Source organism: Eptatretus burgeri, chromosome 17, assembly GCF_056783735.1.
Source record: "Eptatretus burgeri isolate ZD-2024b chromosome 17, Ebu_testis_v1, whole genome shotgun sequence".
Taxonomy (NCBI): domain Eukaryota; kingdom Metazoa; phylum Chordata; class Myxini; order Myxiniformes; family Myxinidae; genus Eptatretus; species Eptatretus burgeri.
This window is the reverse complement of record NC_140977.1, coordinates 30,723,961-30,743,420: the sequence shown is the minus strand read 5'-3', so window position 1 is coordinate 30,743,420 and position 19,460 is coordinate 30,723,961. Positions and strand designations below refer to the sequence as shown.

Sequence of the window (19,460 nt, the reverse complement as noted above, 5' to 3'; positions counted from 1 at the left end):
GTAACCACAACAATATATATATATATACATACATATACATATACATATACATACCGGGCGTGATGGCTTGCGCCTGTAATCCGGCGATTCGGAGGCTTGGGTTGGAGGATCGCTTGAGGACGGGAGCTCCGCACTGGGCCACGCTATGAGAGGGTGTAGGGCAGCCCGGAATCATGGCGAAACCCAATCCTTATCCCTGTGTCGTAAGAGGCGACCAGGGTTGCGTCAGGAAGGGCATCTGGTGTAAAACCTGTGCCAAATTGGTGTGCGGATCATAACGGATGATCCGCTGTGGCGACCCCCAACGGGAGCAGCCGAAGGAAGAAGAAGAAGATATTTACTTTCTTCCTTGGATCTTGTGTTGATAAGCTCGTTTGGTGTTTGTGCTCGTATGGTGGGCTGAATGGCCTCCACCTGTGTTGGATTTCCTTGTAAATCCTTGTAAGGTGCTAATTTAGGTAAATTAGATCATGGGAGATATGATGCAGAGATAAAAGATGTGAGGTAGAGGTTGGAGGCTGGTAAAACCAAATTAAAATGATTTACTGATGGGTTACTGATCGATATCAAACTGACCAACAAATGTTTAAAAAAAATCAAAAAAAATCGGGGGTATAGATTGTATGCTAATCTGAGTTAATGTTGAGTGTCAAGAGTTCAGTTCAACTGTAACACCAAAAGTAAAAGCAATTGATAGAACTAAAGGTAAACAACATTTGGTTGTGAGGATTCTGGAATTGTTCCGATTGTCAAGTTGGGGGGCAAGACTCTAAAAATAATAGAAATAAATCCAGTATACAAATCCTTCTGAAGGGTTTTGTGAAATAGATTAAATCTACCTGGACTATGCATCAGGAAGTGAATGCCATATGGCTGACAAGATTGTAACAGGAAGGTGTGAAGAACTTGTAGTTGTTTTACTCTCTGTATTAAAATGATTATTGTAAAATGTATGGCTAATTTGCTTGCGATTTGCATGAAGAAGAGCATTACCAAGAAAATGATCACACAAGTTTCATGCATCTCTCATTGAAAGATCATAACGATGATTTTGATGATGCTTTCTGGAAAATATGTAATGTGAAATCAGGATAGATGACTACTATAATGATATTAAGACATGATAATGATGTATGTGTATGTGTGTGTGTGTGTGTGTGTGTGTGTGTATATGTGTGTGTGTGTATGTGTGTGTGTATGTTTATGTGTGTGTACGATCAGCAATATCTGTTGATTTTAAGTAACTAATGAAGTATAGATGAAAAGAAAATAAGATTATGATCAAGGATGAGACAATGTGAAAATGTTTGACCAAGTTATAAAAATTATCAACATGATGTGGTACGAGTGACAGGTTATTAGCTGCAAAATGTCGAAAACCCGGTTTCATTGAACAACTTTAAAAATTTGACCTTTGCATAACCTTTAAAGGTGACAAAACAATGTTGTGGACATTAAAATAAGGAAACAGGATACGTGCTATAGCTTAATGGAGTTAGTTCGTCGAAGAAGGTCAAAAACCCGGTTCGATTCCCACAACTTTGAAAATTTGACCTTCATGAACTTTAAAAGTCAAAGGTCAAGGATTATGACCTTTGGTGCAAAACTTCCTCTGGAACATTGCAGGAACAATATAACGTCATAAACGCTATATGGCATTTCGCACTCCTCGGATTATCCATACTTTGATGAAATCAGAGTAAAAACAAACTTTAAGGGGGCGCCACGGGCAAGGTGTTCGAGATAGAGCAAAATGGTTTGAAGACTTTAGGTGGGGAATGACCTCAAGATTATCCATAAAAAAATATTGTCATCCGAGCTCTCAAAGTTTGGGCGGTCGTATGATTTTTATGTCAAAATTCGAATTTTTTTAAGTTCGTGACCTTGTGACCTTGACCTTGGGACGAAAATGAAAAATCGAGCTCCGTGGGGCTATGCAGGTGCCATTGGGCTAACGAAATACTGAAACTCCTGCCAGATTTGATAAACCCCTCGGAGAAGATGGATTTTTATGTCAAAATCGCAATTTTCTAAGTTCGTGACCTTGTGACCATGACCTTGTCACCTTGACCTTGGGACGAAAATGAAAAATCGAGCTCCGTGGGGCTATGCAGGTGTCATTGTGCTAACCAAATACTGAAACTCCTGCCAGATTCGATAAACCCCTAGGAGAAGATGGATTTTTATGTCAAAATTCGCAATTTTCTAAGTTTGTGACCTCGTGACCTTGACCTTGGGAGGAACATGAAAAATTGAGCTCCATGGGGCTATGCAGGTGCCATTGGGCTAATCAAATACTGAAACCCCTGCCAGATTCGACAAACACCTGAGGAGAAGATGCAAATTGAAATCGGCTACCCCCTAAAAACACAATTCGCAATTTTCTAAGTTCATGACCTTGTGACCTTGACCTTGGGACGAAAATGAAAAATCGAGCTCCATGGGGCTATGCAGGTGACATTGGGCTAACCAAATTCCGAAACTCCTGTCAGATTCGACAAACCCCCTAGGAGAAGATGCAAATTGAAATCGGCTACCCCCTAAAAACACATGTTTTTTGGGCGTGGCTCCGCCCATAAAATGGGGGCACAACTCTCATTTTCAGGAAAACACAACTAGATCATGATATAAACCTCCCACCAAAATTTTATCAGGATTGGATCAAAACCCACTAAGCTATGCTTGGGACAGACAGATAGACATACAGACAGACATACAGACAGACAGACAGACACACAACAATAACGAATATAGTGGTCACTTAATTTCTTCGTGAAAATATTTTTTCGTGAACCAATGATGTCATGCCTATCTGAGACTGAACTCATGAGATTGTTTATGACAAAAAAAATATTGGGAACATGGTCAACATAATGCAGGATTTTGGGATTAATTCGGTGTGCCATAGCAAGGGTAAAATTATCTGACAAATGACAGATTATGCTTGTATATTTTATCGAGAGGAAATAATGAAATAGAAATTTGTTAGTGCTTGACTGAAGAAATATTTGAATTGATGTTCTGCACACCATTTGTGTATTGTAACGATAACATGCACACACATTTCATGTTAGCATTTTAGTAATTCAAGAAATATCACAAATTATTTTCTACTAAAAGTAAATACGAACCTCTGGTAAATTAGAAATATGACTTTCATTAATTTTTAATTAATTTAAATTTCTGGTAATTAAGACCAGAAATACTGGTCAATGTGTCAAAATTAAGGCAGAGAATAACTAATTATATAATTACAAAAGATACAAGTCTGAAGACGACAATGGTTCACGAGTGGAATTTGACGATGTAGATTGTTTCAGAAGTCAAGGATGAGACAATGTGATTATGATTGACCAAGTTATAAAAATGATCAACATGATTTGGTACGAGTGACAGGTTATTAGCTGCCAAATGTTGAAAACCCGGTTTCGTTCAACAACTTAAAAAATTTGACCTTTGCATAACCTTTAAAGGTCACAAAACAATGTTGTGGACATTAAAATAAGGAAACAGGATACGTGCTATAGCTTATTGGAGTGAGTTCGTCGAAGAAGGTCGAAAACCCGGTTCGAGTCCCACAACTTTGAAAATTTGACCTTTGTGAACTTTAAAGGTCAAAGGTCAAGGATTATGACCTTTGGTGCAAAACTTCCTCTGGAACATTCCAGGAACAATATAACGTCAGAAAGTCGATATGGCATTTCGCACTCCTCGGATTATCCATACTTTGATGAAATCAGCGTAAAAACAAACGTGAAGGGGGCGCCATGGGTGAGGCGTTCGAGATAGAGCAAAATGGTTTCAAGACTTTAGGTGGGGAATGACCTCAAGATTATGCATAAAAAATATTGTCATCCTAGCTCTCAAAGATTGGGCGGTCGTATGATTTTTATGTCAAAATTCGAAATTTTCTAAGTTTGTGATCTTGTGACCTTGACCTTGTGACGTTGACCTTGGAACGAAAATGAAAAATCGAGCTCTGTGGGGCTATGCAGGTGCCATTGGGCTAACCAAATACCGAAACCCCTGCCAGATTCGAGAAACCCCCAAGGAGAAGATGCAAATTGAAATCGGCTACCCCCTAAAAACACAATTCGCAATTTTCTAAGTTCGTGACCTTGTGGCCTTGACCTTGGGATGAAAATGAAAAGTCGAGCTCCGTTGGGCAGGTGTCATTGGGCTAACCAAATACCGAAACCCCTGCCAGATTCGACAAACCCCTCGAAGAAGAAAATTTTTTATGTCAAAATTCGCAATTTTCTAAGTTCGTGACCTTGTAGCCTTGACCTTGGGACGAAAATGAAAAATCGAGCTCTGTGGGGCTATGCAGGTGCCATTGGGCTGACCAAATACCGAAACCCCTGTCAGATTCGACAAACCCCCCTCAGAGAAGATGCAAATTGAAATCGGCTACCCCCTAAAAACACATGTTTTATGGGCGTTGCTCTGTCCATAATGGGTGCACCACGCCCATTTTCAGGAAAACACAATTAGATCATGACATAAACCTCCCACCAAAATTTTATCAGGATCGGATCAAAACCCACGGAGCTATGCTCGGGACAGACAGACAGAAAGACAAACAGAAAGACAGACAGACACAGAGACAGACACACAACAATAACGAATAAAGTGGTCACTTATTTTTTTAGTGAAAATATTTTTTCGTGAACCAAAAAGTTGGGCTTTGGCAATAGGAAATACATGGGCAACATTATTACATTGGATTTTGTTGGAATAATAATGCTTGCGATTATTATCGTGCTCTTCAAATGTACTATAAGTGTCTTCTCTTCATTGTTTAGTCGTTGTTTTAAGAGAAGAGCCATAACTACTACAATGGTTGTTCAAGCATCATTCCCATATGAGAATTCCAATACACAGAGAGAATTTAACGATCTGTGCAACATTGAAGTTTGAAAAATACATGGGCAATTTGGAATGAGCATGTTATATGACTATGGGCAGATGTTATCTCTGAGACAATCATCGATCCTGTTGTCCTTTGTCAGTGGTAAATTATTATTATTAAAACAAAAAAAACAAAACAACAACAACAACACGTCCTGGCCTTTTATGGCTGGAATCAAGAAATTAAATTTCTGAATGACGAATTCCTTGTGATTATGACATTGGAATATGCAGAGTGGACAATGTTGGTGGGGGTGCAACGAAGCAGTTTGTGCTCGAGACTTCCTACTCTCTACACTCTTCTCCACCCTGACCACTTCGTGCCAATATGCCTCCAGCTACACTGCATGTGGTGTGAGGGGCTTTGGCAACAGTACTCTGCATGAGATCCTACTCTTCTCCACATATTCTCCCTGCCCACTTTCATCCGCCAAGTTTGATAAAATGTGGTTACCTTTTCAACATGACGGATCGTGAGATGGTGCTGGGAAAGGAGGCTCAGGAGAAATACTATTCTGCAAGCTGGCGTTGGACTTCTGAAAGAAATTTGCTTGTGGTTGCTGTTTCTTCTTGGTTGGAGAAATGCCATAAGTTTCTTAAAACGCCCAAGAAGAAAAACCAAACAAACTCATCCTGATCAAGAAATGTGATATTGCAGTGAGACAACACTGCCCTTCCTGGAGGTACTACATATGCCTCGGTATCAAAGCCATGTATGGAAGACTATCAAGACTGATACCCAGGGCAGCATGAGGTACGCAACATTTGTCTGGCCAGGCTGCACCGGCACCTCTATCCTTGCATCGCTGTTTACCTCCAAAGGGAAATAGCAAGTAATGGAACTTTATTAGCTGGGAGAGTTGGGAAAGATGATTTGTACATAGATTGCTGATGTCTTTGGAATATGAGATGTTCATTCAAAGATTGCCCATGAAGCCTGTTTTAAAAAGCCATAAATGTTATGTTGGTTTTTTTAATTAAAAAAAAAAAACAGTGGAATGTAGAAACATTTTATGATGATGGGTTTGTGGGTGATAAAGTAAATAAATTGATAATGATTAAAACCTGATATTAAAATAAAATATATTAATCCTAAAATAAATGTACTCAAATATGATATGGTGTTTCAAGTATGTATCCATTTGGAATTAACAGAATTATATTTCTCCTCTGTATGGAAGGATCACCTGGATATTAAATGTGTAAACAGGTTGAACTTTGCCAGTAAGTTGAATATAAAGAAGAATTGCCTGTCATGCACAACTATCTTGAGAATTTTGTGTGGAAGACACGAACGAGTTGGAATGTGGACTTAAGAAAATGTGCAGGCGCTCTGGTCGCTTGAAGATAACATATCTTCCCAGTTTTGGGAGAAGCAGACTGACTTTTAACCTACAAAAGATGGAAACTTGTTTTAATGGCCATTGGAGTTGGCGTTTGACGTCATCCTAGCATTCTGTGCAATTAATATGTCTGGGTTTGAATATGTGTTCTAACCATTTAAGCAGGAGTTGTCAAAGAAGACTGAAGATAAGGTTCACCTAGAACTTGTCAAGACCGGGCAAACTGGCGTCAGCGTCAGAAAATTATAAAAAAACTGTCTCACTGGAAACTATAAAAAGACGAAGATTCTCTGGTTATGTGGAGAGATCAAGAGTAAATTTGTCTGTCCAGGATCTCCTGTGCTGGCACATATAATCTGTTTGTTTGTTCAATAAATGTTTTAAAATTGCACTGATGTGTGTCTGTATCTACACACCCAAAGAGCTCGTTTCAATGAAATGCCACGGGAAACATTCTGGGTTCAGTGTGGTGATGAGTTCCAGGTATGTCATGATGCAGCAATGAAGGTGTTAATGCCATTGAGCAGCACCGACCACCGGAACTCGTCCTGCGTTTTGCACATGTGCGAACGACCCCCGAAACTCGTTCGTTCTGCGGATGCGCAAACGACTCCCGAAACTCGTTCGTTCTGCGCATGCGCGAACGAACCACGAAACTCGTTCGTTCTGCGCATGCGCAAACGAACCCCGAAACTCGTTCGTTCTGCGCATGCGCGAACGACCCCCGAAACTCGTTCGTTCTGCGCATGCGCAAACGAACCACGAAACTCGTTCGTTCTGCGCATGCGCAAACGACTCCCGAAACTCGTTCGTTCTGCGCATGCGCGAACGAACCACGAAACTCGTTCGTTCTGCGCATGCGCAAACGAACCCCGAAACTCGTTCGTTCTGCGCATGCGCGAACGACCCCCGAAACTCGTTCGTTCTGCGCAAGCGCGAACCACCCCCGAAACTCGTTCGTTCTGCGCATGCGCGAACGAACCACGAAACTCGTTCGTTCTGCGCATGCGCAAACGAACCCCGAAACTCGTTCGTTCTGCGCATGCGCGAACGACCCCCAAAACTCGTTCGTTCTGCGCATGCGCGAAGGACCCCCAAAACTCGTTCGTTCTGCGCATGCGCGAACGAACCACGAAACTCGTTCGTTCTACGCATGCGCGAACGAACCACGAAACTCGTTCGTTCTGCGCATGCGCGAACGACCCCCGAAACTCGTTCGTTCTGCGCATGCGCGAACGAACCACGAAACTCGTTCGTTCTGCGCATGCGCGAACGAACCCCGAAACGCGTTAGTTCTGCGCATGCGCAAACGACTCCCGAAACGCGTTCGTTCTGCGCATGCGCGAATGACCCCCGAAACGCGTTCGTTCTGCGCATGCGCGAATGACCCCCGAAACTCGTTCGTTCTGCGCATGCGCGAACGACCCCCGAAACTCGTTCGTTCTGCGCATGCGCGAACGAACCACGAAACTCGTTCGTTCTACGCATGCGCGAACGAACCACGAAACTCGTTCGTTCTGCGCATGCGCGAACGACCCCCGAAACTCGTTCGTTCTGCGCATGCGCGAACGAACCACGAAACTCGTTCGTTCTACGCATGCGCGAACGAACCACGAAACTCGTTCGTTCTGCGCATGCGCGAACGAACCCCGAAACGCGTTCGTTCTGCGCATGCGCAAACGACTCCCGAAAACGCGTTCGTTCTGCGCATGCGCGAATGACCCCCGAAACGCGTTCGTTCTGCGCATGCGCAAACGACTCCCGAAACTCGTTCGTTCTGCGCATGCGCGAACGACTCCCGAAACACATTCGTTCTGCGCATGCGCGAATGACCCCCGAAATGCGTTCGTTCTGGCAATGCGCGAACGACCCCCGAAACTCCTGCGTTCTATGCATGCGCGAATGACCCCCGAAATGCGTTCGTTCTGGCAATGCGCGAACGACCCCCGAAACTCCTGCGTTCTGCGCATGCGCAAACGACCCCCGAAACTCGTTCGTTCTGCGCATGCGCGAACGAACCCCGAAACGCGTTTGTTTTGCGCATGCGCGAACGACCCCCAAAACTCGTTCGTTCTGCGCATGCGCGAACGACCCCCGAAACTCGTTCATTCTGCGCATGCGCGAACGACCCCCGAAACTCGTTCTGCGCATGCGCGAATGACCCCCGAAACGCGTTCGTTCTGGCAATGCGCGAACGACCCCCGAAACTCGTTCGTTCTGCGCGTGCGCGAATGACCCCCAAAATGCGTTCGTTCTGGCAATGCGCGAACGACCCCCGAAACTCCTTAACTCCTTCGTTCTGCGCATGCGCAAACGACCCCCGAAACTCGTTCGTTCTGCGCATGCGCGAACGACCCCCGAAACTCGTTCGTTCTGCGCATGCGCGAACGACCCCCGAAACTCGTTCGTTCTGCGCATGCGCGAACGACACCTGTGTGGGGCTGGCTTTTCAGCCATGACAGCACTAAAATCTAAATTCAGGTCAAGATTAAACATTGAAGATGACGTGCGTGTCCGCTTCGCAAAGATCGAAGATCATTGACACAATTATTGCTTGTCACCAGCAGCAGGCCTCACATTAAGTAGAGCTTGTGTTTTGGCTTCAATTCCAAAAGTCCACAGTGATTATGAGTAAAACTTTTATTTTTTTTGGTTTTGAAATGCCATTTGATGTCTCAGGTTGGTCATTGAGCAAGTAAACCTCTGATTCCATTTTTTTTCTATTGTTCTGATGTGCCAATTTAGGCTTACTGCAATCTCAGTAAACTGAGATTAACAAAAGCTGTTAAGTTTATAAAGTAAAATTCTGTTTGTTGGATTACTATTAGCTATCAAGCAGTGTAGTAGTACAAGCAACAGCAACTATTTTTTCGTTTAATAAATATTTTTTTGAAAGCAAGCACTGTTGTTATCATTGTAGCAAAAATGGGGAGGGATAACTTTCCTCGGCCACGGCCTGGGGATCCCTGGAATATTTTATTGAACACGGGGGGGGGGGGGGCACAGAGGCGGAAAGGTTGAGAAACCCTGCCTTAGACCCTGTAGACTCTATTATATGGACCCTTTGCAGCACTTTAGCCCATCATTCTCCATCAAATCAGACTGAAAAACAAATTTATCATCTCATGCATGCCAAACTATGACCACTCTCCATTGGGAGATGAGGGCCTGCCCCACTTGGGACTATTCATTTCATTGAATGTACTGTCACGAGCTGAAGATAGCCCCAGTGTGGTCTCAGAGGTCCAAATGACTTTCTCGAAGGAATGACGTCCCAGAGCTCCAGTGGTCAAAAGACCTTCTCCCTGTGAACCAATCAAAAGGAATAGTTAAGTGTGATCCAGGCCGGGTAACAATTATGAACATTAATTTTCCTTATGCAAGTTTAAACTCACATGTATGGAAACTCTGCTCAGAAAACAAACAAAGCCAACACAGTTTTTTTATTTAATATAAAGATGAGGCTCGTTGAGGAGCAAGAACATAGAATGGATCAGGACTTAACGGAACAAAAGGAACATGAGAAAGATAGGGGGAAATGCACCAACAGCAGGGTTGAGGGACAAAATAGAGGGAGACTTCAATAAATAAGGGATGTGGGAAAGAACTGGGGTTAGGGAAGGACACACAGGGTGGACAAGATGGATACGGAAGCAAACATTCAGGAATAAAAAACTGTTAACTTGGAAAGATGTGGGCTTGTTCACGAGGGGAGAAAATATCATGGTTTTAAATTGGGGAAGATCTGAGATGGTGGTGAACAGCTGTCTTGAAGACCTGGAGGGAAGAATGAGATTGAAGAGGATGTGGAAGTTGATTCCACAGGTGGGAAAAAAGAGGAACAAATGAGTGGAGGTGAGCAGTGATTCTGGATTTAGGTAGTTTAACCAGAAGGGGATTGCTGGCAGACCACGTGTACCCTGTAGATGCCTGGGAGGATGGGCCACCAAAAGAGCAGATTGTGCACGGCCAGAAAGGAGGCTGTAGAAGACAGAGTGACCACCGACCTGTCTGTAATGTTAAAGTGATAGGCCCATAGACTCAGCTTCTTCGTGGGAGATTCTAATATTTTTGAAGACCTTAGTTTCAATGGTATCCATGGAGAGCAAGCTGTGAGGCAGGGCACCAGCCCGGAGGAAGGAGCAGTCCTCCATCAAGCTGCAGATAAAGGCCTTGTAGATGGATAAGAGTTCAGATGTGTCAAGGAAAAACTTTGCACGATGGAGGATGCCAATTCGGCAGCTGGTTTTGGAAGCTAACTTTGATATATGGTGTGCCCAAGAAAGATCATGGTTCATGGTGAGGCCCAAAAGTTTGAGTGACTGAACTTCTTTCAAGAGCTTTGTTTAGGAAGTAGATTGGATGGTTTGTCAGCCATTCCTTTTGGAAAGACAGAGTGAGAGTGAGGTTTGTCAGTGTTGAGAGGCATTCCAAGCGTTGGTTCAGCTCCTGATATATCAAGGTCTGCAGCTGGAGAAGAAGCTACAGTCTGCCTATCCATCTGAAGGACAAGAGATGCTTAGCACAAGGTTGAGTCATGAATAACCTGTTTGGTTATGAAGTAAGTTTCTTTATGAAAGTACCAAGACAATCAACAGGTGAAATAAATGCAAATAATCCTGACGATAATAATTCATGGACCGATGTTTGTTTGTTTGTCGCGATACTACTACAATTGTGGGCCGATTCCATCCAGACTTGCTACATAGGATCAACATGACCCCAATTAATGTATGGGGGTGTTTTATCTTTGCTGGCGGGTCTTGGGAGGGAGGGGGGAAGATGCAAATTCTCAATGTAAATGTGTATCATGTAGTGTCACTTCCAGATATTCCAAGTCTCCACAATTTACAGGACAGTATTCCTTTTTTTTTTCCCACATTTTCCAGTGCTGTGAGGTGTTTTGAATTATAAGCAGTCGATATGTTTTTGCTTAATGCACATAACTTCATTGTTTTTGGGGGAGTTTTCTTGGGCTACACAGAGATGTCAGTTGCCTATACACCACCCAAATAAAAGGTATGCGTCAGAAGAACGTGTTGCATGTTTGGGACAAGATCCCCCGTATGGCGGTTACTCCGCTAATATATAAAATTTGTCGTCTGTCTGTCTGTCTGTCTGACTGAATGTTCATGTTGTTTTGGCAAAGACTGCTGGGCTGACAACCACCACCTTTCGCAAACAGACCAAGTCCGACCTGGGTTTGGTCCTAAGGGTGTTTTCATCCACCAACATAGCCTTTGAAGACCCCTGAAGACCCTTTATACCCCAAAGACCCTTGAAGACCCCAGAGACCCTTTCGACCCCTAGAATCTTTAGACCTTCACACCCCTTATGTCCCTTTTGACACCTTAGACCTGAACATCATTATGACCCCTTAACCCCTTCAGACAGATTAGACAGCTCAGACCTTTGACCATTGAGAGCTTTAGACCACTTGGACCTTTCTAGATGCATGTTACAAGTTGGCGAGATTAGACCCTTTCGACACTAACTACAATTGGAATGTACCCTTGAGACCATCAAGAACCTTTTAAGCGCACACCACACAAACATCTATAGTCCTCTTGCAAAACACAAACGATACTTTATTTTTCAGCAAGTAATGTGCAAACTCAACCCCACTCAAATTGAGGGTTGGTACTCTGCTATTTAATCTTTAAAGAAGGAAATTTGTTTGTTCGTTTATGCATTCGGACCATGCAGGAACCAGTGTGACCAAACTTTGCATGGCCTACTCCTTCACCCAGAGGAAGGTCGAAGGCTATGTTTGGATAAAAAACAAAATTGACACTAGATAAAACCAAATAATTTGCCCTGAGGCCTCGATCGGGTATTGTGCTTATACACTGGTTGCATTTTTTTATCCTGGGAGCGATGGAGTACTGTCAGACCCTGAAATTCGTGTGCGATACTTTCCTGAAAAATCCCGTGAATGTCAAATTCGTAAATGTCGGGGCATTGCTTCAATAAGAAAAAGGGGGATAGGTTCCAGGTGGTTTTGTGATTCATAAAGGGAATTTTTTTTTTAATCCTGTGAAAAACCACGAATATGCCTGCAAAAAAAACCGCGAATATGCAAAGCACAGAGCCGTGAATGTAGAAGCATGTCACATTTTATGAACCGCGAATATGCAGGGTCTGCAGATAGTAGAACCACAAATGTCAGGGTCCGACAATAATATATATATATATATATATATATATATATATATATATATATATATATATATATATATATATATATATATATATATATATATATATATATATTGTGAAGATCATATATTGAGGTTGTCGTGATTTGTTGTCAGCAACACAAATTGAATTATCATAGTGTTTAAACATGCATCTGTTATTAAAAAGATTGCTTTATACAGGTTTATTATAACATCTCCGTGTTCAGGCCTCAAGTGAGTACATTGCTTGTACACTGCCTGTGTTTTCCTCGGAAGCATCAAGTAATATGTTTTCTCAAGATCGTATGTTGAGGTTGTAGTGATTTGTTGTCAACAACACAAATTTTACTACCGGAGTATTTCATTGACTTTCACCGGGCAACGCCGGGTACTTCTGGTACTTCGAAATAATAAGGAGAAGAAATTATAATTATCAATGAAAGTGAATGTTAGTCCTGGTGTTTGAGCATCAAATTATCAAAGAAAGTGAATGAGCATCAACCTTTGGCTTTTCAAGAGATATAGATTCATGTAAAGCACGACGGAAAAATGTTGGTATAATGAGTCCAAGCGACTCCTTGTTTATCTACCTGAATTCAACTGATCATTAGCTACAATCCTAGGATTTTTACCCTTTTCTATCATCTGTGAAACATTCATCCAGCTTCTGTTTAGTCCTCTTCCTCTCTTCAGTCTTTTATCATCAAATAACAAATCTCATTTTTGTTTTTGAACTGTTTTACTCTTCCTTTGTCTGTCCTTCCATCTGGTTGTCATTTCCTTTTTACCGTCAGATTGTGCTCCCTTGCCCTTTGTAGGGTTCAGTGAAAATGCTGAATTGATGGTATTGAAGATTCCGGCAGTGTTCAATGTACTGATTGTGCAAATGATAATGGTGGGAACACACAGTGCATCAGTGGGAAAAAAAGTACATCTCGGAAAACAAACAGGAAGTCTGATTATCTGTATCACCATCAGGCACACAGAGATGGGCAAAGTAGTTCAACATTTTACGGCAGAACCTTGGGCCAACACGTTTTGTGAACGGAGAGTGTAATTCCATCCCTTCATCTTTTTTGCTGTTCTTCTGGATATGCCAGCCAAAGGATTTATAAAAGTGGACAAACAAAGAAGGACATCATGTCTGTTAGGAGCATTGGATTGAACTTGACATGATGCACACAATTGAAGACATTCATCAGGATATTGAGAGGTCCGGGAAGTGCATCGGTCAAAGAATGAGGAGATTGCTCAGCTCTGTAGAAGTGAAGATATTTGACTACTTTTCAACAAGATTATGAGTCGGAAATATTTTCCAAATATCCAGAAGGTCCTTTGCTTGGATGATGCTGCTGATGCTGCTACTAGATGACAACACAGGTCACAAGACAAATATCAACCAATAAGGAATGTCTTTAAGATGTGAAATAGCTTCTTCAGGGACGCATATATTCCTGGAGGGTGCATGACCATTAATGAGCAGCTTGTTACTTTCAAAGTCCAGCATTCAATTTGCCGGTATAAACCAATTAAGCCCGGCACGTATGGATTCAAAATCTGAGCTCAATGTGACAGTGATAACGGTTATGTGTGCAAGATGCAAGATGCAAGTGCATACCGGAAAGGAGGTGGGCCAGGTGAGTGAAGTAAACAAAGTGGAAAGGGTAATCAATCAGTCCACCCGTCTGTCCATCCATCCATCAATACCATACTCTGTGCAGAGCATTGGTGCTGCCGAAGCAGTCTCCTTGGCTATTGGGCACAATCCTGAATGGGTCGCCACTCTAACACAGGATACCAGCAAGCTGGCACTAATTTTGCCGACCTCGGAAGGATGATAGTCAACCCCACCAGGTATTAATTAGACAGCCGAATGGGATTTGAACTGAGGATCTTCAGATCCCAAGCCTACCACCCGAACCATTAAACCAACACGAAGCATAAAGGGAAATGATGGATCGCAAAGTGGAAAGGGTAGTGATGGATCTTGTTTGACAAATTGAAGTCAGGAAGAAAAGTTACTTGCAAAAACGTTTTTCACAAGCCTTTTACTTGCTGAATGCCTGCTGGCCCACAAGTGAGCACTTATTGGGAAAATGTGGAGGAATAAAGGAGGGCTACCTCTGGAAATGACAAACCGAAAAAGAAGATAGTCTAACACCACCTTTGTTGGAATTCAAAATGACTTGATGATTACATCTTATTGCCCAAAGAGGAGCAAGATTGTTACACTCTTTAGCACAAGGTATTCGCAGACTACTGTACAGTTGATTCAAGCAAAAACACAAGGAGGCGAGAGGTTATTTTCTCCGACAATTTTACGAAAGTGAAGTACACCAAATAGTGCACTGCTGGAGTGTCAAGATTATGACTCAAACATGGCGAACAGTTATCTTCTATAATATGATGGAAAGTTTCCACCAATGACAACTTCCAGTTATTAGACTTCACTACAAAGTGACCAACTATGAAAGAGAAGCGTCCGAAAGCATTGCATCACTTCTGATTTGAGCCCAGCTGAGATAGGTTGAAAACTTAATCCAAATGCCAGTTGAAAGCACACCGAGGATAGGAACTGTATTGTGAGCCTTCATCTGGCTAATGCAAATTAGGAGACCAGATGAAGTTCTACAGGGATACCCTGAAGGACAATCTAAAAAGGACAAACATCTGTGTTGGATCCTTGTAGACTGATGCAAATGAAGGTCCTGCATGGCGACACTTGATCAAGAGTGGTGTCAAAAGGAGAGATAACAACACCTGGAGGAAGCACAGCACAGATGACACAATGCTGTACTTGATGACGACTGGTCTTGCCCTCGCTGTGACAGACTGTTTCAGTCTCGCATTGGACAATGGAGCCACTCTGGGATACACAAGCAACTTGTTTGATCGACGACATCATCCTCGACATCGAGGGACAGCGTTAATTCACAATGTGATATATGTGAGTGCTTTTATTGTTTGGATATTACTCGATTCAACATCCTGTGACAGGAAAGGAAAACAAAAGTCACCGTTTCCCCAAAGCATTGAGCAAGGACCGAGCTGGTCTTCACCAACACGAAGCATGTTGAAATGCTACTGGAGAACAAGGAAACAGTGGAAGAGCCATACAGGAAGAAAGGTCGCTGTACAATATACATATATATATATATATATATATATATATATGTTTTTAAAATGGGGAGTTTCCCCATGACAAGGTCTTGAGGCCACTCAAAGGTGGGGGCTACAAAAAAGAAAGTTACACAAGGATCCTTGATTCATACAAAAACAGTCTTGTTTGCTTGATAAAAGCGTTTTTGACACAAAAGGGTGTTCTCAGCACTTTGTGCAAGTTTTTAGTTTCAATTTACTCTTCTAGTGCAGAATTGCATGTGTTTCATGAAATAGTGCGTACTTCAGCATCCACAAGACAAAACTACACATATTACACAAGGGTCCTTGTTGAAAACTTTCAAAAATCCACCTTTGTTGCTCACCTGCCCTCCTTCGTTTCGATTTTCTCCTGCCCGAGGAATCACCACCCCGAGTCAATCCAATCCTAGGACTCCTTTCAGGGTTTCAAAGGGCATATCACCACCGTCTTTTTTTTTGTCCCCCCACCCCTCCGCCAAGGTCGTTTTATCAGCTCTTTCCGACCGATTTTTTGAAGACATTAAAATGAGCTCCATCCGACCGACTGACGGATGACCGATCATCTTTCCGTGTACGTGATATTTCAAAAACCGTTGAACATTCAGCTTTCGTATTGCAGTTATCTCTTCCGCATACCACCGAAGAAGGTGTGGGCTCTAGAATATCAGCTGCTTGTTTCATCTTCCATCACTACCCATAATTATTAATACCTCTTGTTAATCCTCCCCATTGCCATCCCTTCTCTTTACAGGTTTCATGACTCTTAAATCCTCCGTCACCTTGTTCTTCTGCGAGCCAGGATATTGAGCAGAAAACAATTTACATGGTGAATGTGTCCAGAAACATGTCACCAGCCTTACAAGTGATCACTCACAATGAATTAATAATTTGCCATTTTAAAATGGCTTTATTTTTTTTATTATTACAAACCGAATGCCATAATCCCGTGGGCCTATTTTGTTGCACATAAAAAAGAAGATTTCTATTCATTAACATTCTGAAACAATTTAACAAATTTGAAAATACAAATTACAAACAATTTATTGTGAGGGTACAATGTGGAGATCTTATTAGTTGCTGCTTATTCATGCGAGACAATTATGATGTAAATCAAAAAGTTTTATAAGTGATTAAACATCCCGAATGAAATAAAGTTTCCCCCATTGCTGATCTGAGCCGGTTTCAATGTGAGCTGTTACTTTGAATTTCTAACAGAGAATACCTTTGAATATAAGAATAAAGCTTTGATGAGGATGTACAACCTTGCTTTATACACTACTTTCCTTTTCCAAATAGGTATCAGGTTCCCGCAGCATGCTGTCACCGCCGCACAATGCATTACTTGGGGAACTGCTCGATCCGATGTTACGTAATGCCTGTACCCCATCTGGTGCTGGGTCAGAGAGAAGGTTCCTTATCATCCCACCATCTGTCGCGTCGTCTGCCAGTCCCACGGACGACGCTTGCGTTTGATCCTCCTGTCCATTTTCCATCGCCACCTGAGCAACCTCAGACTTCTGCGAACGACGAACAAATGTAGCCATGATGAGATAAAATGTGAGGCCAATAAACCTCAGAGAGGCAGTGAGTGAGAGCAAAGTCACCCTGGAAATAGAAAGTAAGTGATGTTGGGGGTTAGGAGGAAACATGGGAGTAGGAGGTAGCGTTCATGGCACAGGTAAGATAGATGGACATTCATAAAAAGGTGTGCAAGAAAAATCAAAGGAATCAGATGGTTAACAAGCATTTATAAATCCAGAACATAATTTCACACATTTGATGGAAAACCTATTGGATAAAGATTATAGTCGGGCAGCCAACATGGCTTTTCCAGCTTCACGTAAAATTTTGGTCTGTACAATGTTTTTATGAATGATTTTACTTCGTGTGTCTATTATACAAATCAAGTTGATGACATTTTAGCACGTATTTATAAACGTATTTTGTATGATGAGCGTATTAATTACCCCTTTCCCTGAATCTGCAGCATTGGCCTGCCTATTCTAATAATTGGTAAAGTACATACATATGATAGTGGGGCAACTTAGCTAAATATAGCATAACAATTGTGCATTTTGTGAGGAAAGCACCAAATTTGGCACACTAGTAGCCTAACATATTATGAACAGATTTGGATATTGGGCCATCTCAAAATTTTGATGGCAGTGGAAAATGGCTGCCACAGCCATTAGCGGCTGAATTTGAGATGGCCCAATATCCAAATCTGTTCATAATATGTTAGGCTACTCATGTGCCAAATTTGGTGCTTTCCTCACAAAATGCACAATTGTTATGCTAAGTTGCCCCACTATGATGACTTAAATTGATTTATTGTGAGAACTTCAGAATTTTTTTTAATTGAGTAAAGGCATTTTGACATTGTAACAGTCGTCGGATTTGGACCAGTGTCCTGATCCCAATCGTGACTACAGAGTACAGATGTTACGGTGGACCATGGGTGGACATGTGGTCAAATCTTCCATCGGGACAGTCACCAATTTGGCGACAAATTGACCTCGGAGGCCATATGCCATCCGACAGGAAAGCCGAACAGATCCTTTTTTTCCGTTTCCGACATACAGAAACTCCAACGAGGTTGTGAACCCCGGGGAAACGCACCGCAAATTTTTATGTTGACCAAAAGCTAACATTCCATTTAATTATGCAGTCTCTTGTGACAAATAGGTCAGCCATATATATCAGAGCCAGTTTTAAAATGTTCTAATCTTGTTCCAAATCTCTTGGCTGGTCACGCAGTGTCTTGGTGTGACACTGTCGCGAGCTATTTTGAAATCGGAAAAGGACCAGTTTTGAAGGCGTTGAAATCTGGATATTCTCTACATCATATAGTAAACCATGATGCTCCCTTTGAGAATGTAGTTGGTCAAGCAACTGGTTATAGCTGCATGCTCTGGACTACAAGGCCGTCAGAGCATGTCAGAAGCTCGATATGGAGTCTGGGCTGCAAACCTTGAGAAAGGAGTTTCAGCTGTACCAAAGCTCTCCACCTTCCACCAACAACAGAAGCATTTGTTGAGAAAGTTAAAAAAGCACATCTACAAGCAGCCTGATGAAAAAAAATACCAGGGAATCTGATTTTCCTGCATTAAACTAATGTTGGCTTTGAGATGAAAATTCAAGAGCATTGATGCCAATTATTGTAAGAGAGAATGTCGTACTAGCTTCCACTGGATTACTAAAACTGATTAAATGTTCTTGTGAGGGACAAACACCTTGTGGATCAAAAAGATTTGTATCAATTTTAAAAAAACAACGATGCACAAGAGACTCCTAAATAGGTTCGAGCTGTTGCAGCCAATTCACAGACGGTTTGATGACTGACAATGGTGTTCAAGCACATCGGTGAATTAATGTTGGTTACATAATATTAAGATGAGAAGTGAATTATAATGTTTGTTTGGAATGATTTAATTTATTGGGGTACTTATTTATATGGCCATCATACTAATATTCAACAATTCTCTGTACGTATGAATCGAAAACTGCTTGGCCAATTTCCTCAAATTTTGCACATGTGTTTGGGATACCCACAGTCAGGTCAGGGGCATGAAATCCATCCCCAATCTCCCACCCATCCCCTTTCCTTCCCTCCATGTGGGTGGGGAGACCACTTGCAATTTTCACTTGAACACGAGACATAGTGCAAGTGGTTTAACCACTGACCCCTGCCGGAGTGAAGAGGCATTGAGGGCGAGGAAATGATGACATATGGCATTCATCGTGCATGTGATTCACCGACAACATATTTCACTTCCCGGGGGAGCGGGTTTTACTAGTTGGATTAAATATCACTCATTCTAAAGACGAGTACACCCACTCCATATGGGAGCAGCGGGAAGGGAAATGTTATTATCTTCTGTGGAGT

The 19,460-nt window shown here is 42.2% G+C and overlaps 1 protein-coding gene across 3 annotated transcripts in view; it reads right to left on the bottom strand.

Annotated features, from left to right (window-relative positions):
• Nucleotides 1–16,454: 16,454 nt before the first annotated feature.
• LOC147009676 (solute carrier organic anion transporter family member 1C1-like) overlaps nt 16,455–19,460 on the bottom strand; it is an 85,941-nt gene continuing 82,935 nt past the window's right edge. For all 3 annotated transcript variants that reach the window (XM_085863039.1, XM_085863037.1, XM_085863040.1), the window contains exon 14: nt 16,455–17,179. In XM_085863039.1, coding sequence (XP_085719165.1) covers nt 16,843–17,179 — 337 coding nt within the window. In that variant the 3' untranslated portion in view covers nt 16,455–16,842. The remainder of the gene's footprint in view (nt 17,180–19,460) is intronic.